Genomic DNA, 25,932 nt, shown 5'->3' with positions numbered 1-25,932 from the left:
TAACCCAAGATGATGATATATTGCATAAGCGACCCGTTAATGCCGCTAAGCGACCTATGCCAACGCTCTACCGCCCCGTTACTCTGTGGGTGGTAAGGTGTCGTACGCAACTTATTAATACCTAATAACTTCATTAGTGTAGCAAATAATTGACTTTCGAATTGGCGTCCTTGATCGCTTGTTAGCCTTTTCGGACAACCAAAGCGAGAGATCCATCCTTCATATATTACACGCGAAATCGTTTCAGCAGTTATATCTCTCGTAGGAAAACATTCTGGCCATCGCGTCCCCCTATCAACTATGGTTAGGCAATACCTAAAACCTTCGGGTGAAGTGGGTAAAGATCCAATTGTATCAACATGAACATGTTCAAACCTATCGCACTGCGGAAACGATCCTAAGGGTTCATACGCACTATGCGGGTAGCCGCATTGCGGGTAGCCGTCCGGCTGACCGCAGGATGCGGTTGCGAATGCGGCCAGCCGGACGGCTACCCGCAATGCGGCTACCCGCATAGTGCGGTTGAAGAACCGTTGCGATTTGCGGTCATGTCGATCCATTTCAAAGATGGAAATGGAAGAAGTTGCAGCTATTTACTACATTTACACACGTTACGTATAGAAGAAAAGCAAAGAAAGAAGTACTGGGTGCATCCTTATTTGCAAACACGAGATGAGAGCAAGCATTTTGCAACCACGTGCACACACTCACTCAATGGCGGGCAGTCGCAGACTGAACCGCACAGTGCGTATAGCAACCGTCCGGCTGGCCGTCACTCGGGCCGCAGCTCTCCGAGCAACCGGAGCGGTCTGCGGGTAGCCGCATCGCAGTGCGCATAGAAATGAATATTACGTACATAATTGTGCTTGCGGTCAGCCGGACGGCTACCCGCAACGCGGCTACCCGCATAGTGCGTATGAACCCTTAACCTGACATTGTATGTCGATTAACCTTCGATCGTTGACATTCAATGCATGTTTTAGCCCATTGGCCAACGTGACGATTCATATTTGGCCAATAAAAACGATTTTGAATCAATTTGCGTGTAGTCCTTATTCCGGGATGACATAAATTATGTACACTATCAAATGCAATACGTCGAAATTTATCAGTCAAGTAGGGTCTAATTTTATTATAAATTACAATAAATAAAATATGTACCGCTTTCAGGTAACATAATTTTCTTTAACCTATTATTAGCGTCTTTCGAATTAGATAATTGCAACAAATAAGAATCCTGTTGTTGATCCTTAGCAAGTTCCGCGTAATCTATTACAGTGGGACAACTTATTGTTGCGACTCGTGATAACGAATCTGCAACGACATTATCTTTCCCACCAACGTGACTCAAATCCGTTGTGAACTCACTAATGAATATCAAGTGTCGTGTACGTCTGGGTAACTCTTTCTCGCTATTTACTTTAGAAAATGCGTAAATTAACGGTTTATGATCCGTATACACTGTTAATTGTCGTCCTTCGACCATATTTCGAAAATGACGAATAGCCAAGTAAATTGCTACTTAATAACTCCCTATCGTACGTACTATACTTGCGTTCAGTCTTAGATAGATTCTTAGAAAAATAATCTAAAGGTAACCATTCATTATATGCACGTTGTTGTAAAACTGCACCTACATGAGTATTCGATGCGTCCGTCATAAGTGCGAGCGATGCATCGGCCCTAGGGTGCTAAAAAATCTGCACCTTAAAAATACCTTATAAACCAAAACATAGGTTGAGTTACCTCGGCGATAATAAATACGGTCGCCGTAAACTAAGATCTAAAGTCATTAATTTAGTACCAAATGTCTTAATTACACTACCGTTTGCCGCGTATGGTTTATAATCACTACACAGTACACTCACTCGCGGATCGGTTATTTTTCGACACTGGTAAAATTAAAACATTGCGCAGCCCGGTGTCCACTAAAAACTTAATTTTACTCTTCCTGTCATAATATATGCACAGGCGTTTATTTACGGTGGAACAGACATCCGCCTCTGTCTGTACCGTATTTAGTTTTTTGGTCTGCTCTCCTGCTGCTTCTGCCACGTACACGGTTGAATGCACTTGCTGGCATTGTTCTTACAGCGGTAATGGTAATAATATACCTAACCAATTTGGTCTTCTCTGTTTTGATATTCCTGCACGATCGTGATTTTGAGATGCGGAACGATGCGTGCTATTACCATACCTTCGACCGCTAAACGATTTGCCTCTCAAGCCTGCACATTCCAGCTGGTTTATCCGCTGTTTTAGTTGTGCTAACTGCTCGAGAAGGTTTAACTGTACCGACGAAACTGCTCTAACTGGAACTGCCGGATACATTTTTAATTGTTAACAAACGATATCTATGCAATTCACTACAATAATGTTCACTTTTCGTCGGGAGTCACCAATATTGGAGTCACCAATATAGGGGCTTGTTATGTGCGGGTGTAATAAAAGATGATTAACTACGCAAAAGGTTATATTTCGTTAACTACATATATTTATCCGTATGTAATTAATATTCGACCTAATGCGACCCACCCGCGTCCCGACAAGCCCGTGACTGTCTGTGCATAGCGCACGAACTGTTTATATACGAGTTACTTACCGTGTGAACTTTCTTAGCGTTACACTTGAAATTCGATAGGTAACTCATAAATTGACTTGTCGACGCTACAACTTTGCTTCATCGGAAGTATTCAGTAGCAAAGAGCGTCGCTCTGCCAGGAGCTTGAGGGTATGGTCGGAAAGTTTTTGTGTTCGATTCTTACGGGGAATCTTGCAGTGATGCAACCCTACCGTACGAATCGTTTCTATGAGCCTGTTGTTCAGATCGTCCACAGATACGTCATCGCCTAGGCAAGCGAAGCGATTTTGGAGCTCGAGTTGAAAGCTTTCGGGGTTCTGAATTTGGGTGCGGAACGGTCGAAGAGTTGTCTTAATCAAGCGAGACCTTTCGAGTTTCACATCTATATTCAATGTGCCTCTAACCATACGGTGATCGCTGCCGGTTTTAACCCTGTTGATCACAGAAACATCATTGAATATATATGCCTCTTTGTTGTCATGATAAAGTCAATCTCATTCCTCGTTTTACCGTCGGGGCTTATCCAGGTCCACTTCCTATGCGGAGATTTCTGGAAAAAGGAATTCATCATGAAGAGTCCTTCTTTCTCCAGAAACTCAGCGAGCCTCTGGCCCCTCGGGTTGCGCTGCCCAAATCCAAATTGCCCCACTCTCAACTCATCATCGCCTCTTTTGCCCAGTTTCGCGTTGAAATCCCCCATCACAACATTGAAATGTGTTTTCGAGGTGTGTATGGCTCTACTGATGTCCTCATACATTACCTCCACATCTTCATCTGAATGTGCCGAGGTCGGAGCGTAGACCTGAATCACCTTTAAAGAATATCTATCAGATATTTTGAGGATCAGGTACGCTACCCTGCTCGACACACTTTCGATTGATATGATGTTGTTAATGAGGGGTCTGCGAACGATAAACCCTATTCCACCTTGGGACTGTTGGTCGCCCTCCCGGTAGAAGAATATATTACCGGATATCAACGTTATCGTGTCCTCCCCTTGTCTTCGGACTTCTGATAACCCTATGACATCCCAGCGTAACTTACTCAATTCTTCTTCCAGCTCAACAATCTTTTCGTCCGTCCTCAACGTGCGTGCGTTGTATGTTACCAGGGCCAGGGGTCGTCGGGAGTGGTAGCCGGATCTCTTCCGGTGATTCTTAGCACCCCCCGCCCCGCCGTTACCATGGCCGCTACCGTAGCCAGGAATAGCGGAGCTGCCGGGTACTAGGGGCCTGGTTGTTGTTGCACTATTCATGTGTATTTTTATGTGAATCTATTTGGGGGGAAAAATGCCAATACTCGCCACGCTTGGCAGGCGGGTTGGCGAGCGCAGTTGATGGTGGAGGAGATGATGCATAACGCTGCTGCCCGTTTGCATGACGTAGTTAACCCTTAGTCGCCTTTTACGACACCCACGGGTAGAGATGGGGTAGTGCTATTCTAGGCCGGCACCACACGGCAACCACGCGTGATTCGACGTATTTCTGATAAGTTGCATATACCTAGTAAATTATTTTTTGAAAAATAAGGTCATAAAGAAGTTTCACTCCTTACGTGTGTACACTAGTATACACGCACACATTTTTTTTTTAAATAAGGTCATAAAGAAGTTTCACTTCATACGTGTGTACGTGTACACTAGTCAAGAAGCTTATATCTAATACACTGGAGATTGCACTATGGACGTTGACTGACCCGGACGCCCATAGTCTGTACTGAACTACGTCGCGCTCATTGAAAATTGGAGCAAAGTATATACGAGCTCAGACCAATCTGAGTAGGTATGCACTTTGCTCGCTTGTATGTAAAGCAAACTGTGACATGCGAATATCTGTAATTGGATTGGCTTTAGTTAACTGCCGCACGAATTTGTTGGAAATATTTATATTTTTAGTTAGCTAGGTAATGTAAGATTGTAATTCCAAAATATTATCGTTTCAACCCCCCCTGTGAAGGGGGGGCGCGGAGCCCCCCCCTTTATTTTATATTAATTTTTTTAGTTTGAGGTTAATTTCACACTTTAAAGTACCAATTTAGTGTAGGTTACACCTCAAAAGTATAAACCTACGTAGTTTTTTTTTTGTTTGAGTGGGAATCGCCCTAAAGTCGCTTCTGGCACTCGCCGTTAGGTTAACTCTTGAACTTGACTCCAGAAGCGTGTTTAGGGCGATTCCCACTCAAACAATAAAAAAATGTGTGCGTGTACTAGTGTACACACGTAAGAAGTGAAACTTCTTTATGACCTTATTTTTCAAAAAATAATTTACTATATGCAACTTTACAGAAATACGTTGAATCACGCGTGGTAGGGATAAGAAAAAGATGGCGCGTAACGGAAAAATGTCACGCGAAACGAACAAATGTTACACTAATTTTTTATCCGGCCCGTTAAAGAAGTTTCACATGGACGTCTGGACTCGTATGTATTTTGCTCAAGTATTTTAAAGCAAAATGTATTTCGATTCAGACACGCTCTGAATGGGTATACAGTTTGCTCTTCAACTATAAAGGCAAACTGCGATCGAACTCAGAGCAACCCCGGTCTGGGTCAGTATACAGTTTGGCAATACGCCTCCGGGTCCGCACCATGTGAACCTTTTAAAAGGTACTTGGGCTGCAAGCCAATGTTTGGTAAAAATAGCCTGGGCGTTACGAGGATACGCTAGATGCACAGGCAATACGGTTTTAGCACTGGCGCAGAAAAAAACACGAAACTAACCAAACCCACCCCAACAAACTTAGCCAAACCAACAATTAAGGTAAAGGCGGGTTACTTCGGGCTAGTGGGGTATTTCGTGTGTTTTGCTTTTCGATTCTAAATTAAGAAATTCTGACAAGATATTTTAAAACTAAACTTTATTGTGTGTTCTATAAACATTACCCTACCAAAAAAACAAAATACCTAATTTTTCACGGCAAAACGGAACGCAACAAAACACACGAAACGACAGTCGGCCTCAAACAGCTGTGATAGCCGCGCGTGCTTACTGAGAGCGTAAGGTCGTACACGAAACTTTATAAGACCCCTACAAGATACAGGTAAGTCTATTTATCAAGATATTAAGTTAATTCTGTTCTGTATTTTGTTGCTATTGATCTTATATCAAGTTCGGGTAGTTTAATAGCATAGATTTCCTAAAATTAGCGAAATTTCGACTGCCGAATTAGCCAGCAGATTATTATTCCTTAGTAGGCTACTTCGTGTTATTCCCGAATTTGCAGTATTTTACTGATTAGTTTATAACGCGTTTGTTGTTCAGATAAACGTTTTATAATAAAACTAACCTAAAAATTAAATAGTAGAATAGTTAATTGTTCGTCCAGGGGAAATTCGGTATATAATTTTGTGAACAGATTTATTACAATATGACATTGAAGTTTCCCTTAACTTGGACGTTCCAGGCAAATTCGTCTCACTGAACATTTATGCAAAAACGCTTTTTTTTTGCTTTGTATTTTTAGTAAGTTAAAGTTGTTTGGTGTATAAGGTACTCATTAGTGTATTTATATTTTCTGATAATGATTTGCAGTTAATAAGTTCGCAAATATGTAAAATCGACTAACACGAAATAACCTACACAGTTTTTGGACGTTGCTGGTAAATTCGTGGGTGCTAAATTAAGTTTGTTTGTTTTTATTTTGAGCAGGTATTAACTTAAGTATAACTCCCGGCATCTAACTTTAGCGCTGACCGATTAGGAGAGGGGATGCGCAGAACGTAGGGAAAAGAGTAGTGAATTTTGACATCCCCCACCTAATCGGTCAGCACTAAAGTTAGATGCCGGGAATTGTAAGTAGGTATTGACACTTCTGCAGATCTAGGTACTTACACGAGACCAGGCACGTGCACTGCTAGATCATAGAGCATAGTATTTTTTTTTAGTCAGGAGACCTAAGGGAACGAATATCCTGAAATGTGTTTGTTTTTAATTACTTCTCAATGAAAATGGTCTTAATATAGGATAAACTATTTGGGCGTTATGGGCATTTCGCTTATTCTGTTTACACTTTGTACTGGCTAGGGCAGTTTTTGACATGGGATTTACTTTTAAAGAGCGGTTTAAAATTATCTACGTTACCCACTTGCTAAAAAACTTTTTAGTTAATATAAGATAATATTATAGGATACTTCTTAAAATTATCGTTTCATTTCAGAAACATGCAATATGGCAAAGGTGTACAAGAAATATTATACAGATGAAGAGTTGCAAAATGCTTTGCTTAAAACTATAAGCGGTGAATTAACTGCCTATAAAGCTTCCAAGCTGTATAAAGTTCCATATCAAACGTTACTAGATAAATTGAAGAATAAGCATACCAATCCTGCTGGACATGCAACAGTTCTCACAAAAGATGAAGAAGAATTAATAGTGAAATGGGTCCTCCATATGGCAGATATTGGGTTCCCAGTATCGAAGGAACAGCTGCTTCTATCGGTAGGGAAGCTCGTCCGGGAATTAAATAGAGCAAATCCGTTCAAAGACGGCATTCCCGGACGAGACTGGTATGAAAGATTCCTGAAAAGGAACCCAACTATCTCAATGCGAATGAGCCAGGCCCTCACTAACGCCAGAGTAGGTGCCACGGAGGAGCCATCCATACTAATATTATAAATGCGAAAGTAACTCTGTCTGTCTGTCTGTCTGTTACTCAATCACGCCTAAACTACTGAACCAATTTTCATGAAATTTGGTATGGAGATATTTTGATACCCGAGAAAGGACATAGGCTACTTTTTATCCCGGGAAAATGACGCAATCCCGGAAATCCTACGGGAACGGGAACTATGCGGTTTCGTTGGTTTTTCTTTGAATGCGCGGGCGAAGCCGCGGGCGGAAAGCTAGTATTAATATAAGTTTTAACCCTAAATAAAACTAAATGCTACTTAATATAATACTACCACAGCAGAGTTAGTAATTAGTAATCCATGTGATTGTATGTTACCTACCAATATTAATAAAACATACCTATTTATTATTATTTCTCTTAATTTCATTTTAAGCCCCTTATTTAAGTTAATTAAAATAAAGATTTTTCACAATCAATGCCTACAATAAACGTTTATAATACTATCACGAAATAGCCAACACGAATTCACGAATTTAGACGCAAGGCAAAATTTTAACACGAAATAGCACGCAAATGAAGGGTGGACAAGAAAATTCATTAAAAAAAAACCAATGGCTTTTTGATCGTAAAAATAACACGATTCTTTTCTCAAAGAACTATACGTTCTTAAATAAAAGCTTTCGTTCCGATACCGAACCCTGAAAAATTACAAATCCACCTGAAACTTGCAAGACCCTTAACATGCCGAAAATACCCACGCTTACGTTACTAACTTCAGTTCACCTATTTTATTACATAGGCCAAAATAGGGTGGGCTTTATTCATAAGGATTAAATGATTAATCATGCTATTTTAATCACCTAGCCCAATCGAGTAGGGCTATATAAATACAAACCAGCCATTGTCGGATGGCCCGAATTTTACAAATTGCCTGTAACATATACAATAATAATATATGACAATAAACATAGAATAGGCCTTGCCACGAAAGGAGTCCCGCAGATATGGCGCTGTCGGTGTTTAATAATGTTGCCAATTATTATCTAATTGTCACGAGAGTTGGGGAAAAAAAAATTGAAAAGGGTTAAGGAGAATTCTGCTTTATTGTTTGTGCATAGCTTCTATCGCGGGCCTTGAGCGCGGGGACCGAATCGAGAAATTCCGTAACGAAAAAACCTCATGCTCCCTACTCCAACGGGCGCGGAGGAGTGGCTTGAAGGCATGCTATGCCATAGCTTTACCGCGGCAGTCACAGAGTGCCACACGTCTTTTTTTAAATTTATTTATTAATAATTTAAACTTTATTCTATTTAGTGTAAAGGTTTACTATTTATACGCCATAATTATTATATAGCTGTCGATGTCGTGACCATATCGTAGATTTGATCATTTCATGAAATGGCCAATTTAGTTTGGCCAGATCGTTAAATCGTCAACGTTTCACGATTTGGTCATCCACATTTGGTCAGATCGTCGATCTGGCCAAACGTGGATGGCCATTTCACGAAATGCGACCATTTTTGTTTCTTTTTTAAAAAGCGATTCGCTTCTGGCACTTGCCGGCCGCTGCCGCGTCACGCTCGCTTTGCTCGATCGGCTCGTGCGTTGTTTATTAAAGTCTAACCCAACCTACCCTAACCTAACTGTTTTCTATTAAAAAAAACCATTCACTTCGGGTATTCGCCGGCTACCGCGGCACTAACTTAAATGACAATAAACAAGTTCTTAAAATATTTTGAATTTTTTAAATTTTAATGTTTTATGGACTCTAAGATATTTTATACGATCTGGCCAAATGTCGTTGACCAAATCGTGAAACGTTGACGATTTAACGATCTGATCAAACTATGTTGGCCATTTCATGAAATGAGCAAATCTACGATATGACCACGAAATAGCCATAGTAATTTCAGTGTGCGAAATGTGAATTGTCTACACACATTAATTATAATATATTATAACACAATCCTGCGATTCATTGGAGCCCATATTTATCTTTAGAGATCAAATCATATGGTGGCAACTTGTGACCTTTTTCCACTACATGACTGCCAAATTTTATTCATATGAAAGAAGTCCCCACGGCCCTGTCGCCTAAGGTAAGGTTGCCAATTTTATCTAATTAATATATCCCCAGAGTTCGTTTTTCGATCAGAGGTCGATTTGAAAAGGGTTACACAAAATGCCGGTTCATAGTTTGTCTTGAGTACGGATGATTAATTAATTACCAATGCATATGTCGTGGTCATATCGTAGATTTGATCATTTCATGATATGAGTGGCCATTTCACGAAATGGTCGCATATCGTGAAATGGCCAATTTAGTTTGGCCACATCATGATGTGGTTTGGGCAGATCAATGATAAGAAATCGTTTCACGATATGGCCAATTAACGCACGGTTTTTTCATGAAATGATCAAAATTATTTGATCATATCGTAAAATAGTTACATTAATCGTTGGTAGAGGCGCTGCAAGCTCTGTGTTTATGTGATAAGATGGCGGCCGCTGGCGAAAATTAAATTATTCGCAGTTAAAAACTTCATGATTCGTTTAATAACAATATTATGAAGAAAGTCATAGCAAAGAATTTACGACGAAGAGGTACGAGTACTATGGAAAATGTGGATATCTTATATGTATTTAAGAAAAAATGCAACTTAAATAAAATAATTTAAGAAACTACTACTATATTATTATAATTGTTTGTTTTTTAAAAAGCGATCCGCTTCTGGCACTTAAACAACGCACGAGCCGAGCGAGCAAAGCGAGCGTGCCGCGGCAGCGGCCGGCTCGTGCGTTGTTTATCAAAGTCTAACCTAACCTAACCTAACTGTTTTCTATTGCAAAAACGATTCGCTTCTGGCATTCGCCGGCCGCTGCCGCAGCACTAACTTAAATGACATTAAACAAGTTTTTAGAATATATAGTTATCCTGAATTTTTTTAATATTTCATGGACTCTTTATATTTTATACGATCTGGCCAAATGTGGATGACCAAATCGTGAAACGTTGACGATTTAACGATCTGATCAAACTATGTTGGCCATTTCACGATATGCGACCATTTCGTGAAATGGCCACTCATATCATGAAATGATCAAATCTACGATATGACCACGACACATACATTTCTTTTGTTTGAGGGAATTTGGGTTTGGAAATAAGTTTAAAGAAATTTTTTATAAAAAAATTATATACTTAAAGTTTTAATTAGTATTTTATATCTTTACACAACTTTGTTTTGATTGCACAGTGAATATTTTATAAGCGTAAATAGTATATAATATGTAGTAGTATCAATAACAAATACTTAATAAACAGGATATTGTAATAAGTAAAATTATTGTAAATGGGGAAACATCTTAGCCGCATCAAGCAACACACTGGAAGATCTGTCATCAAATGACGTTTTACAAGATGGCGGTGTTAGTTCCCAATTTCGCCACGCGCTAAAAGTTTTTAGTTTAGAGATTGTTCGACAGAGGCAGCACTGTGTTCAAATTTGCTTTTCGATGGCTTTGTTTTAGGTTGCGATTTTGTAATTATTATGTTTTAGAATATATATTCTGATAAATCCATCCAATAACAAACATCCATCCATTCATCTGTATTGTTAGCAACTGCTAGTTTTCCCCGGTAAAGGAACACTTCGATTACGTTGCATATTATATCTACCTATTTTGATGAAAACAAAAGAAAAATAATTGCGTTGATTTTGAATTACTTACAACAAAAATCGTTGTTATGTGATATATTTTGAATAGCAAGAGATAGAGAATTTAGTAGTGTGATTTTATAATACCTTCTTACTTCTCAACAATATCTCCATACCAAATTTCATGAAATTGGTTCAGTAGTTTCGACGTGATTGAGGAACAGACAGACAGAGTTACTTTCGCATTTATAATATTAATAAGTATGTAGGGCATCCAATCCCGCAGCATTTTTGTGATCTCGGTATTTGCGGGATTGATATTTCTCAATCCCGCGGGATCTCGGTATTGGCGGGAGATCCCGCAAGTGTGTATGTGGTACATTAAATTGTATATTAGTAAATATTATAGTGTAAGGATTGAAGGATACAAAATAAATAAAAATCAACATAGCTTTATTAGTTTTAATTATCAAATCAAGCAAGAAGTACGATTATAATGACATATTATTTTTTTTGGAAATGTTTTCGTAAGATACATTATGTACCTATCTAATGTATCATCTGCCAGGCTGCTGCGAATATGTGAAGCTAAATATCCGGCAGCTGAAAAAGCCCTCTCGGCTTCTACACTAGTGGGCGGAATGCATTTAAGTGCATTGTATGACAAAGATAAATATTTGCCTAGTGTACCTCCAGATTCATACAAAATAATATCTTTTTTTATAATGGAGTCAATATAATTGTCAGTAGTCGCGCGGCAGCGCGCGTAGGAGGGTGTTTCTTTGGTGCAGATCAGTCCCCCAAATCCCGCGGGATCCCGCGCATGTAATCCCGCATTGTGCGGGACTGAAAAATGATGCGGGATCTCGGAATAACGAGATCTCGGAATACCGGGATTGGATGCCCTATAAGCATGGACTTAGTATGGATTTAAATGCTAAAAAATTAAATAAAAAAACAGAACGAAATTATTTTTATATTTTATTACAGACTGTATAAATAAATAAACTAAAATAAATCAATCGAAATGTGCCAGTCCAATATCAGCCATAAAAATAATTATACTTAACGAAGAAAGCAAAGTCATGTTCATGCTTTGATTCTTTTTGAAATCATACTCATTATAAAAGTCTATGATAGATAATACAACACATAGGAGATTTAAAACGATTCCCACTGTAAGGAATGATGATTCAATGAATTTATTGGAAGGAATATTTAATCCAGCTTCCAATAACAAGCCCATGATAATTACACTGTAGCTTCCATATACACCCAAGGTTATAAAATGGCCAGTGGATGTTAAATCGTTGCATTCAGAATTAAAGAAAAATCCGAGCACCATCAGCAATAAAACAATGCTTCTTAATGACATCTGAACTAATCTGTACGACATATTTTTATAAATCATAAAAATTGCTTTAAGTAAATCAAAATGAACGTACTTTGAATAATTCTCTTCAATTTATAAGCCAAGCGAAACTTCAATACTATGACGGTTTATTTTGAATTGTCTATTGGTGAAAGAAGGATCGAGAGATTAGTTCGAACTGCAGTCACAGAATACATAATAGTAGCTAAACTGAGCTAAATGCTACTGCAGTGATATTTTTGGCGAAAATCTTGCATATATTGGCTATGTGCGAAGTGGGTGGTAGGGAACGGCAAATCGACCGTAGCGCACGACGTGGCAGAAATGTGAATTAATTCTGGGCTGTCATGTGTCAAATTGCTTTATTTTCATAACTTCCTTTATCATTTTAAGTAAAAACATAAAAATTAGCGATATGGGTCATAGTACATGCTGTGTCGTAAATTGTAAAAACAATGGGAAAAACAGTTCATGCAAGTTTAATTCGTTTCCAACATCAAAGTGGACATTACAGCAAAGACAAAAATGGATAGCTGCTGTGAAGAGAAAAAAATATTTTTCACCAGGAAGAAAATCGCTAGGTATAATATACACACTCACTTTTTACACTATTTTTTTCAATTTCGTCGAAAAACTAGTCGAAAATCAATATCACAAAAATATCTTATCATCTAGTTGACATCAGTTGAAATGATTTGACAGATGACAAGTCCTGAATAGTTGCGGCCACTAGGGGCGCTGTCATCGCGCACACAACGAATACCAACTTATATACACATAATATGTATAAATGTGACAAATAATTCTGTGACTTTTTTCTAAGACTTTTTCTTTAAATTCTACGATATCATATTTTATATCTATAAAAAGCTATCAAAATTATCATATTAAGCGTAAGATTTAAAAAACTTTCTTAATTTAATGACGAATAGGTAATTAAATTAAGAATATCACAAGAATATTCATGTCATAGCCATAAAATTTACTATTTAGTTGTTCATTGAGGCTGTGATGTGTAAATAATAATATAAGCACAGGAGATTGGCACGTCCTCGGGACGTCCATGGCTATCGATTTTGGTTTGGTATTCGTTTGACAGCTCGAATATTTGGCTAAACCTGTGGGCTAAACACTGAATATAATATGCTCACAATATGCTTCAGGCTTAGGCTACACGACATTGGCTAAATTGTGGCAGCGCAGTACTGCCATAAATTAAAAGATTGAATTGAATATAATATGAACCCATCTGGCGTTTGGCCTAGTGTTGCCCAAATGCAAGAACAAGACGAGACTTAGCCAGTCTTGGTCTTGGTCTTGCGCCAATACATCTGGTCTTGGTCTTGGTCTTGGTCTTGCGCCAATACACCTGGTCTTGGTCTTGGTCTTGGTCTTGCGCTCCCAGTCTTGGTCTTGGTCTTGGTCTTGCAGCAAGAGTCTTGCAAGTCTTGCAAGTCTTGCAATTACCTATTAGTCTATTACTATTTATTAAAGTTTACTTTAAATCTTAGAAAAACGTATTAGAATTGGAACATTGTGAGCTTGAATTAACATAGCCATAGTAAAGATCAAGCAGATTAATAAATAACTGAAGATTTGATAAGAAATTCGAAAAATCAACTCACCTATATGTCGTTTTCCATGGAAGTAACTGTTTCTTAATAAACATTTATGATTTATAACTTTGGAACAACTGTAGGTACTCTTAAAAAAATTCGAAATTATTTTGCATGAGTATACCTACGCCCTACGGCGGCAATCAAATAGTGTCAAATGTTATGATTTCGGCGTGGCGGCCACGATTGTTTTAGATTTCAAAAGAAGCCGCCAAGTTTTTCGGAAGTACATGTATCATAATCATGTACTTCCGAAAAGCGGGAAATTTCTTTGAGAAGTAAGTACAAAACCTTTGATGTCGCATTATCAAAGTGCCAATGCGATGGTTAAAACATAACTATGCATGCACTCAGTTTGATTTTAATAGATATTTTTTTATTCGCTATGTTTATGGTAGTAATGCGCATAGGTCCAGTTTTTCATATTCTTTGATACAGTTTTTTGCGTCTCATAGAATTCCTAAGCGTACCTACCTATACACCGAACTGTTACACCTAACTACTCAGTGAAATAGCGCTAAGTCCTAGCTGCAAGACGCAAGAGTCTTGCAGGCTATGTCTTGTTCTTGCTCAAGTCTTGCACGGTCAGTCTTGGTCTTGGTCTTGCTAAAAATACGCGGTCTTGTTCTTGGTCTTGGTCTTGCAAAAACGCAAGACGCAAGACCAAGACTGCAAGACCAAGACTGAATTTGGGCAACACTAGTTTCGCCGTTAAAAATAATAACTCGCTTAGTTAATACCTAATGAGTTATTACAAAAAATTAGCTTTATCCGATTTTTCTTGCTTTTTAAAAAGAAAACTTCGTAGTACTTAACTACTTAGTAGTTTTCATTTTTGTCGAGGTCATATTATTATGTAGGTTTTTCATAGTGATTGAAATTCAGTTCTTCCTAAAAGCACACCCCGGACACTCCATACAAAATTATCGTTTTGACCTTGTTTTGACAGTCACACTGTAGAGACTGCAAATGTGTGTGTTAACGCTTTATGGTTGGCACATTTTTGACTAGCGTAAAAAAAAATTCGCGTTTTTCTGATGAAATACATCCGTAAACAGCACAATATCTAACCATTTTCTACGAAAAACGATAATCACAAATCCAAAATAATAAAATTACTTTAAGTCAATTTGATTAATGTTGTCAATCTTCGTTGCGTATCTTCCCTGTAGAAAAATATGGACCATTTTATGTCTGATCGTGCGGGGTGAGGTAAGTGTTTAATTTTGGCGGGAGGCGGAGAGTGTCCATTCTGTAGCGTTTAGCTACTATTATGTATTCTGTGCTAAAAGCATTAGCGTTTAGCTACTATTATGTATTCTGTGCTAAAAGCTAAAAAGATGTGTTACGCATTGGTTACGCACATATTATATACATTAACATTTTTGACGCATCACACTAGAAGCATATCTGGTTGTAATGAATGTTAAAAAAAGGTTAAAAATGACATTCATTACCTAACTACGAAAAGGCTTCCACTCGGCGGCATTGTATACGAAATTCGTGCCAATTCAACCACAAGCTTTTCAGCAGTCTATTTCAAAATGACTATAGCGTTTGTTCAAATTTCAAAAGCATTGACCGGATCCGACGTTGTAATAGTAATTATGCTAATATACCTAACTAAGGGGAGTGTTCCGTATACAATTCTATGACGATTATTATCGTTCCGTTTTCTACAAGTTATTAAAATTTATCTTGACTGTATCTTATAAAAACTAACTATTGATTGATTCAGCTTATGAAATCGAATTGAACTTGCAATATTATTATACCTAGAGTGCTCATTTTATTGGTGATTATTTTTAATTATGTTATTATAACTACTTACGAATATAATTAATAATCTTCTGTTTCTTTCTTCTCCAACTTCTTCTCTGTCAATGGTAGGTTATAAAAGAAGTTTCTTCATACCATCCGCACTTTTGGAGCATAGACAAGTCTATAGTTTTTTACCGACTTCATTTTAGTAGCCGTTGTTTTGAGATACAGTTTTAACTGTTTTCTAAAGGTCTCTGCGTTATTGTTAATGTCTCTCTCATTGAAAATAAGTCTCTCATAAAACAATACCTACGGATTAAATTATATTACCTACACCCTTTGTTATAGAATATCTATTAACTTACTAAGGGAACTTATTAACTTACTAAGGGAAGTAGGACGGTATAGAAATGATAATAACTGGTTCTCATTAGCAACAAACTAACACATACATGCTTATTAATATAAGATTAAAACATAGCCAAGCGTTAGTTTTAACTTACAAGAATCCATACTAATATTATAAATGCGAAAGTAACTCTGTCTGTCTGTCTGTCTGTTACTCAATCACGCCTAAACAACTGAACCAATTTTCATGAAATTTGGTATGAAGATATTTTGATACCCGAGGAGGAAGGATATAGGCCCTTTTTATCCCAGGAAAATGACGCAATCCCTGAAATCCCACGGGAACGGAAACTATGCGGGTTTTTCTTTGAGTGCGCGGGCGAAGCCGCGGGCGGAAGCCTAGTATCACTACATAGTATAAAACAAAGTCGTTTTCTCTGTCCCTATGTCCCTTTGTAAGCTTAAATCTTAAAAACTACGCAACAGATTTTGATGCGGTTTTTTTTAAATTCAAATTCAAATTCAAATTCAAATTGCTTTATTTGCAGAATGTAGAACACAGATAATATAAATCCTTAAACATTCTGCTCGTAGTTGAGCGTGCAAATATATTATAAACTACATTATACAATATTATATACCACAGCACTTATAGATACACTTATATAAAAAAATATAGGTATTATTAATTTATGTCCAGGTATGATATCCATTAATTTTAAATTTCTATTTTTGATTTGTCAAGTCACTTAAATCATAAAATTGCTTTGTGATTAGCCAGTTTATTAACCTCGTCCGGAATATATGCACAGGTAATTTAAAATCGTCTGGTATTTTATTGAATTTTGTAATGCTTCTAAAAATTATACTATTTTTCGCAGTATTTATTCTACACGTCGGAAAATAAAGTTTGTTTTGATGTCTGGTCATAATTTGAGTATTAATTTATCCTTTTTTTCGTGTAATACTCGGGGTGCTTTCTTACATATAAGCATACATCTCTAATATACATACATGTCAATGTTAATATACGAAGCTTAGCAAATATGGGTCTACAGCTGTCTCTTTGTCTCAATCCTACTATGGCCCGTACGCATTTTTTTTGTGCTATAAACACCTTTTGTCTATCACAAGATTGCCCCCATGTGCCCCATAATATAAGTCCATATGAGAGGATTGATGACACATATGCATGGTAAGCTTAATAAGCATTTAATAGAGTGATTCCAGAGGAAGGTTTTAGTATATAATTTATTAGGTTTTAGACAAAGCGGGCGAAGCCGAGGGCGGTAAGCTAGTTACATATATTTTATTTTGCATGGGAATATCCATAGATTAAGCCATAGATTATGCCGTGGACTATTCTCTCCAAATTCTCTCATAGATTATTTACATGATTGACGCTTTAATATTTCTGATTGACGTATACTATTTTCGTTAACTTTTATGCTTATTTGTAATATTATTACATAATGCATATTGCATTAGTAATTTCGAGTATTTTTATTTGGAGATTAATTAATTGCGATTCTAACAATGTAACAATCAAATTGCAAGACTATTGTAACCATCCCGATTGTTCGTTGAAAAACCAACACACCATGTGCGTAGCTAAAAACAAACACAGTTCAAGGTTGTTCGCTTCTGGAATGACAATGTGGACAAGATACCAATTGCTGTTATTGCATAATAGACATAGGGACAATATAGCAATGGGGCTGGAACCGGGACAACCTCCAGCCGCGAATATGCGAAAAATGTATTGGGATTATGAGCTGGAAGAATTGGCAGAGACTTGGGCACAGCAGTGTCAGAAGCGACATGATGAGTGTAGGAATACTATAAGATTCAATGTTCTACAAAATTTAGATGTTAGGCCAGTGGTACCTCGAGTAACGGAAGCGCAATTATTGGCTGATGCGGTAGGGGCATGGTTTTCTGGATCTAGAGCATTGCATCCCGACTATGTGTGGTCATTTAGACTCAGTAATTGCAGTGCTCCAGGCGGCTGTAATGCACACTGGTATTCCGCGGCAGCGTGGGCATCTACGTGGAGATTAGGATGTTCACAAGCTCTTTGCACAGCCAAAAAAAGATCTTGTGTCCACTTTAGGAAACGGAGAACATTGTCGACTCCAACAGACGGCGGATACGTCACGCGAACGTCTACTTCAAGTGAAAACATTCTCCGTAGAACCAAGTTCACGCCAGGTAGATCTACAAAGTTTCAGGATTTTAATGTTTCGAATGATATCGATGAAAAAGAATCTCCGTTACACAGAGGAATGTTTGAAGTAGATGGGAAACAGAAGAAACGTGAAGAACCACAAATACTCGCTTTTACTGTTTGCAATTATGGTCCAGCTGGCAATATAGAGGGATTTCCTATTTACGAAGCCGGAACGACTTGTAGCAATTGTCCGCAAGGTACACTCTGTGGCGATCGAATGCATAGAGGTTTGTGCATTGTGTCTGGCGATCCTGAGGGTAAAAAAAGAAAAACCTAGCTTGGAATTTATTAATCTGCATACTGATTCCTAGTCTTTGTTTATTGTGATGATTTTGAATTGAAATCATTATTATATTTCCTCTAGGTTATTCCATCAACAAAATAGTTTAATTAATTAAAATGGGTATAATTGAAATTCTTCGCCGTTTTAATTAATTGTAAAATCAAGTAAGCAGTTTAATGTTATTTAATATGAACATTCCCTATTTAATATTTATATTAATAATATTAATTTGGAATCTCTGTAATTGCTAGGTACTTTTGTTATTTAAGAGGTAGGGAAAGTTCCAAAGTAGGTATTTTAAAAGTAGTTTTTCTCGCAGTTTATGTGTATAAGGATGTCATTTTACATTATTTATTTTTAACTATATGTTCGCCACGGATAGTAACACCAGGGTGAACCTTAAGTTCACCCCCGCGTCCGCGTTAAAATGTAGAAGCCCTAAAATAATAAATTAATTAAAATGTAAAATGTAGAGGCTAACATTGAGAGACACCAATAAAAAAAAGGATAGTAATTATATTTACCTACCTATTTATTACAATGTTAAAACTAATCTATACTATCTATACTAATATTATAAAGCTGAAGAGTTTGTTTGTTTGTTTGAACGCGCTAATCTCGGGAACTACTGGTCCGAAATGAAAAATTCAATATAAAAATTGATTACAAATATAAAACACGTAGTCTAGGAAAATTCACGGAAAATGTGTTACTTCATCGCTTACAAAACACGTCCTTTACACGAAATTTTATATTTCCAACACCGAAAATGTGAGACGCGGGCATCTGTATGCGAGGTAGTAGTAGACGCTTGCTGCTGCATAGCCGCTGTCATAACACTATTTGCAATATGCATCCAATCAAGCGAAGCAGGTGACAAAATATTTTAGATTTTACAATATACTGTAGACGCGAGTATGAGGAGAATGTGCGGATATTTGCTTTATGTTTTATGAATATTCTAGACGTGGAATTCGTAGAGTTTAGACTTTTTACATTTATACACATTCATTTAAATCTATAGGCAGAAAATTTACTAGAGAGACTAGAGAGAAAGACTATAATTTAGATAGTATTTTTGCCTGTGTAGTGGCCGCCGATGGGGTCACGGACGAATTCTACCATACCCATGGCCCCGTCCGCGTCGTTGATGCGGCTTGACGGAACACAGTGGGGTTTTGATCGGTAGGAATCCGACATAACACACGGCCCCTTCCCCGCAGGCTGTGGGTATCTCGCAAGATTTCCCCACTAAAAAAAAAGGTATTTTCGTTTCAATAATATTTAAAATAAAGACAGGCTCGTAAAGAGGGTTATTTATTTGTTTGTATGCTTATCTCCAGTTTATTTATAAAATTATTGTAAATGCACGAAGTTTTAAAAAACTATCCAATAAATACTTTTTGTAACTAATCCAAAGTCCACGTCATAAAGAAAGAAAAATATTATATTAATGTCACTTATGTTTATATTATGTTTACAAAACTCATAAAGGTAGAAATACATCTATTTTAGTAACCTGGTGTTATTGGGGAGAATACGCTACTTTTTATGTTATTATAAAGCTATTTGGCTCGGAAAATGTTGTCTGCGGCCAAAGTTCGCATCCATGGGATGCAGGATGAGAATTGGGTTATAAAGGACAAGATCAATCAATACAGGGGCCTCATCAAATTATATGGTAAGTGTTGTTCCCCATAACAATTACAGCGCATCTGCACACTCCATACAAACAGACTGATTTAATTACTGCTATCGGAGACTGCCTGCTTCCACAATTCATTTAGTTGGTGCGTAATTGTGTGAGCGGCAATCCGTATACAGGGGCTAATAACAAAGAGATGTAAATTCGGTATGGTGCCGTTTTAGAATGCCAATGTAACATAGCTAGGTACATAGTAAATGCTCATATCATTTCTACTTATAGCTTCTAATCATACATATTTCCTATATGCCGATTGAAAACTAGAATATATTATACCTACTTACCTTTATTTTTATCGTTTTTGAATTATGTAAGATCTATGAAAATTAGTAGAAAGCCGCTTATAAATGTCTTGTCATGAGTTGCTTTCATCATGTTGCTGGCAGCCACTCAACGCAACGTGTTGCACAGTTCACAAAGATTTTTGAAGTGTTCTCGCCTGAGGAGCATAGTTTCCTGCAAGTTTTGCTCAATAAATGATAACTAGGTACCTATTCCTATTGAATAAAAATATTTTCCAAAAACAATAAATTTTAAATTAGGTAGTCTGAAAATGTAACAAAATAATGTCGATAATTGTAAAGAGCTAACAATATATTATGAAGCTGTGATTAAAGTACATTTAATAACAAAAATCTTGAGCGCTCGACGCCACGAATTTACCTGAGCGGATTTCACAGATTTGATTAAGATAAAATTAAAATATTGCAGCGGTACATCCGCTGCAATATTTTAAATCATTAAATTTGAACCACGAACTAATCACTTGATATAAAAATTAAATCTGGAACACTGCAATGTGCAAGTTTCTTGTTGTTATGCAGAACGTGACCGTAAGATACATGAAGGCGATTTGGCAAAGCAGAAGAAGCGATATTGCCGCGATATTCGACAACTGCGCAAGGACATCAATACCAAGCGGGAGGAACTGGGTGTAGCCGTGTATGGTGATAAGCAATTTTTGAGAAATGCATTTCAAGAACACAAGCGCTTACAACTCACCTATATGAATAGTCAAGCTGACGTTAGTAGATATTTTTTTTCATTTTATCGGTAATTTTTCTATTAATAATACCTACGTGAAGCAAAAACTTCTTATACGACTTTTTACGAGAATTACGTTGAGAGGGTGAAATTTGGTGTGACACTTAGGAGAGCAGAATGCTAATATTTTTTTAACACATTCATTATAAACAATACATTAAATAATAAAATACCTACATATAGACCACACAGTTTCATGCAATTGAGATACACACGCCTCAGAGTTGAAATCAAATTATTTCATCGCACAGGGCAGTTTGAGTTTGTATATAATCAAATGTACGTGTACATACTAGAACGATCATTCAAATCAAATGCTAGCACGTTGCCTACATCAAATAAAGATGGTCTACGGCTTTCGCACTTTGGATTACACATAAGCCCTCAGAGCTTACAACTACTACCTACAGGTTTAGACGAGACTACAGGCTTCCCCATTGACGTTACTGCATCACTCCCAATAATTGATAAATCCTTGTAGCACTAGGCTATATTCGGGAGTCCTTTGAATTAATTGTATTGTTCCTTAGGGTTCAATTCTTCCTTTTACCGTTTTAAGTTAAAAAAATACAAATCAATTTAAAACAAGCAATTAATAAGACTTTCTGACTTCTACAATTAATGATATTATTAATTGTGGAAGTCAGATATTTAGCGAGATGTTCTAACACAAGCATTTAAATGCTTTAAATTATGTCTCAATGACTGATATAATAATTGTAAACATTTTTGTTACTGAATAAATATTTTTGATTTGATTTTTTTGATTTTGAATTAACAATAATATGAGTTTGAGTACTTTAAATTTTATTACCTAGGTACCACTATTAAAATTATAAATTAAAGTGTCATAGTCAGAACGACAACAGACGCGTATCCTTGTCAATTTATTGAGAGTGGACAGTGGTGGTAGAGTAAACAACAATTTGTTAGAAAAACCTGATTTAAGCTCCTGTCTGTTGTAACAACATGACTTCAATCGCATTATTTTTCATAATACGATAACAATGAAAAGTTCCGGCGGTTGTTTTACAACTAACCATTAAGACCCTATAGTTGGTTGTTGTTTATATACAATTCCTTTGGAGTTGCAATGAAGTCTTAGCGAGTTTCTTAAGATGTGTTTGAAATAAGTTCCTTAAAGAAACATTTCTTTTCATTGTTACATGGAGGTCAATATTATTATGTAAAGAGATTTTAATATTTCTTTATATGAGAATGCACAGTGTTGTCTTTGTAAGTTATATACAATTTGAACGAGGTAGTCGGTAACACAATCTAGTTTATTGATTCAGGCTCTGGACTGGATATTGTGGCTATTGGATTGTGAATAGATATTTGAGGCCAAAATATTTTGAATGGAACCATATAAATAGAAGGTTATACATACAGGTTTTATATCGTAGAGACCTCTGTACGTTTTCATAAGACGTGCTGTCAATAGGATTAATTAAAGCGAGAGCGAAATAACGGACACCCACTATTAGTTTCCCTAAGCATTGTATGTTCCTGTCGATTTCAGATAAGACTAAAGGCCGGTGTTTAGATTCTCCTGTACACAACTTCTACTGGGAGTAATATTCAAACAGTACTTCTTTAGTTAGTGCGTTATCTGTTTGTTATTGTTAAAACATAAAAATAGTTTTCTGAATTTAATACTTAGATTTCAATTTCGCCAAAAAATAAAGTAAATCATACGAACCAGCATTTTACATAAAACTGAAATTAATCCTTATATTATACAAGCGGTCCGCCCCGGCTTCGCCTGTGGTAGGTACATATGAAAAATAGATGTTGGCTGATTCTCAGACTTACCCGACCTCTCGGAGGAGTATGGCAACGATATATAATATGTTACACTGTTACAGTCAAAACCCTGAACCAGTCAATAAACTAATTTACCGGTAAAATTAACCAATAAGGTTATTGACTAAGGGCGTCGGTCAATATCCTTATTGACTGATTTTTTATTGACTATTATCTGAGAAAATCAGTTAATGACCGACACCCTTAGTTAATAACCTTATTGACTGATTTAAAGAGCAGACATTCAGTCAATATAGGTGAATGATATAGGTAACCAATGTACTGAATAGATTTTAACACTTAAATCTTTATGTAATAGGCAAGTAAAACAATAATAATATATAATAATAGTTTTTTTCATTCCCACTTTTACCCCTATATATAGGGTGTTCCACTATTGGTATACTAAGCGCGAAGGGACTTGTAGTTTTGCATACACTGATCACGTAAAAAATACTTAAACAACAAAATTACCTCAAAAATGTTTTGTTAAATTTTTCCCGAAAATTCATGTTTTCTTCTCTAGCTTCGCGCAGCCGGCATATACCGCTTCTCTAATGTGAACATTTTGTCTATGAAAACATGATAGCTCACGTGCTGATGGCATAGTTGGACGGGTTGCTTGTTATGGGTGTACCTACACATGAAGTTTTAAAAATTCATCTATTTGAAAAAAAAATGCGTCTGGAATTTTATAAGTATTTTTTACGCACTCAGCGTATGCAAAACTATAACTTCCTTTGAGCTTAGTATACCAACAGTGGGACACCCTGTATAATAAATGGATGAACCGATTTTTATACACTATAATCTATATCAAAGAACCAGCGTCCTAAAATATGCTGTATTTATGAACCGTTTGACATGAAATAAACACTAAATGTTAAATGAAGCTTACCACAATATATTAGTGAAACATCCACACATCCACACCACATCTAAATCGGATAAGCTGTTTCTGAGATTAGCGTGCACAAACATACAGAAAAACAGACAAAAAATTTTTTAACTACAGTTTTGGGTTCGGGAACGATTTAATAATAACACCTGCTAATTATTTTTACATATTTTTATGTACAGACATCACTTTTTTACAATTTTATTATATGTTTTGATGATGATGATTTTATTTTTAAGTACCTAACGGTGGTTTAATTCTAATTTCATTATCCTTTCATAACATTGTGTATCAAATATAGATGCAAAATGTTTGCATCACAAACAAAAGCAATACCTGAGATCAAATTATTATCCCTATACAACATGTCTCGGTCAAGCTTCCAGCTTACGCAAGACTAGAGTCTATTTACTCGGAATTCGGATACAATGGGTAATACTAAACTATGAACTTTAGTCAAAAATACCAATATTGATTAGGTTTGTTACTATAAACTATATAGTAACAAAACTTTTGCAAAAATTTAATGCGTTTGATTGTTTCAATTGTTTCAATTTTACGCTAATATGGTCAATCCATACTAATATTATAAATGCGAAAGTAACTCTGTCTGTCTGTCTGTTACTCAATCACGCCTTAGCTACTGAACCAATTTGCATGAAATTTGGTATGGAGATATTTTGATACTCGAGAAAGGACATAGAATAGGTTTTATCCCGGAAATCCTACGGGAACGGGTTTTATTTGAAAAAGCGGGCGAAGCCGCGGGCGGAAAGCTAGCAAATAATATAAAATGAAGAAATCAAGACAATTGGAAAAAGAATGAAAGAACACGCATTTAATTCCTAAGAAAATATTTCATTACAAAGGCGAGGTATATTTCCAATCAACAATATTTATTTTAATATCAAAGTTCATGTAAAAGCTCCATTTCTCGATTTAAAATATGCTACGAGCTAGATCTGTAACTGATACTTTGTAATTTAATCTAGGAAGCTGAAATAAAAACTCCAATGCAGAATTTTTAATTGAAGGGAAGGAAAATTATTCGATATTTTATTTATGTATAGTTCTGTTAATTTAATCCAAGCTTCGAATGTAGGTATTCATTTTTCGAAAATCTGTTTGCGGTAATTGATTTTATCTGAATAGTAGGAGATATTGGAGAGGCGTTCCGGTTGAAATGTTTTATAAATTGCACTATCATTGGAAAATAAAAAGATTTGACTCGTGCTTGTTAAATTTGGTTCAAATCTAGAAGCGCTTTTACTTTCGTATTTTTCAAGTGTACCCTAGTTTTGATAAATAATACTTGGTACTTTATATTTATCAAAACTAGGGTACACGACATGAAGTGTGGAAAGTTGTAATTTAGTATGTTCCTGCATTATAATCCAGTTATTAAAGACCGTTGAGCGAAACATGATTAATATTAATTGTAAATAGTTTTGTTGTTGAGGATTTTCGAAGCACCATTAATTAATAATACATTGGATTATTTAGATTTTTATGATAGAAAATAATAATTAATAACAGATGCAATATTTAAATACTTCAATAAAATTCATCTAATGTCCGTATTTATGCCACCTTATTTATAATAACATATTAAAAGAATTAAATGTTGATTTCAGAAAGTATTAGAAAGCATTCATCAGGAAAATTTCAATAAGAGGAAGCAGCTTGATCGAATTCGCTACACGAAAAAGAAAAAAATGGAAATGTTTCGGCTTACGCAGGTTTGTCGATGGCAATTTATTATTTTATCTCGTCCAATAATACGTTATCTAGCATAATATTTTATATGCCACAACTTAACTAACGCATAATTTTGTTTTTGCTTTTTGAACCTAGTTTTTTGTTTCTATGACAATTTCGTAGTATATATTTATTACGTAGAATCGTGTATATAAAACTGTACTTAAAATTGTACTGGTTTCATTCAGAAATGTAATCCGTTTAAAATTTTCTTTCGTATTAAATTTGGTACAGGTATTCTTATTTAAAATTGCCTGAGTAGAAGACCTTGTTCTTTATTTAGTCATGCCATTATCAACTGT

At 36.3% G+C, this 25,932-nt stretch overlaps 2 protein-coding genes and 1 pseudogene across 2 annotated transcripts in view; 2 read left to right on the top strand and 1 right to left on the bottom strand.

Moving 5' to 3' along the window:
* Window positions 1-2,667: 2,667 nt before the first annotated feature.
* LOC123705541 lies at window positions 2,668-3,836 on the bottom strand (annotated as a pseudogene).
* A 13,538-nt stretch (window positions 3,837-17,374) lies between these two features.
* LOC123705076 (CRISP/Allergen/PR-1-like) lies at window positions 17,375-18,438 on the top strand. Its single transcript, XM_045653672.1, has one exon. The coding sequence runs from the start codon at window positions 17,379-17,381 to the stop codon at window positions 18,411-18,413; it is 1,035 nt and encodes a 344-aa protein (XP_045509628.1). The 5' UTR covers window positions 17,375-17,378; the 3' UTR covers window positions 18,414-18,438.
* Window positions 18,439-19,978: 1,540 nt separating this feature from the next.
* LOC123705074 overlaps window positions 19,979-25,932 on the top strand; it is a 28,106-nt gene continuing 22,152 nt past the window's right edge. Inside the window, exons 1-3 of the mRNA XM_045653669.1 lie at window positions 19,979-20,100; window positions 20,949-21,148; window positions 25,507-25,611. Coding sequence (XP_045509625.1) covers window positions 20,001-20,100; window positions 20,949-21,148; window positions 25,507-25,611 — 405 coding nt within the window. The 5' untranslated portion in view covers window positions 19,979-20,000. The remainder of the gene's footprint in view (window positions 20,101-20,948; window positions 21,149-25,506; window positions 25,612-25,932) is intronic.

This window comes from Colias croceus, chromosome Z, assembly GCF_905220415.1.
Source record: "Colias croceus chromosome Z, ilColCroc2.1".
In the NCBI taxonomy this organism is placed as follows: Eukaryota; Metazoa; Arthropoda; class Insecta; order Lepidoptera; family Pieridae; genus Colias; species Colias croceus.
The sequence above is the reverse complement of the archived record's forward strand: the minus strand, read 5'-3'. Positions and strand labels throughout refer to the sequence as shown.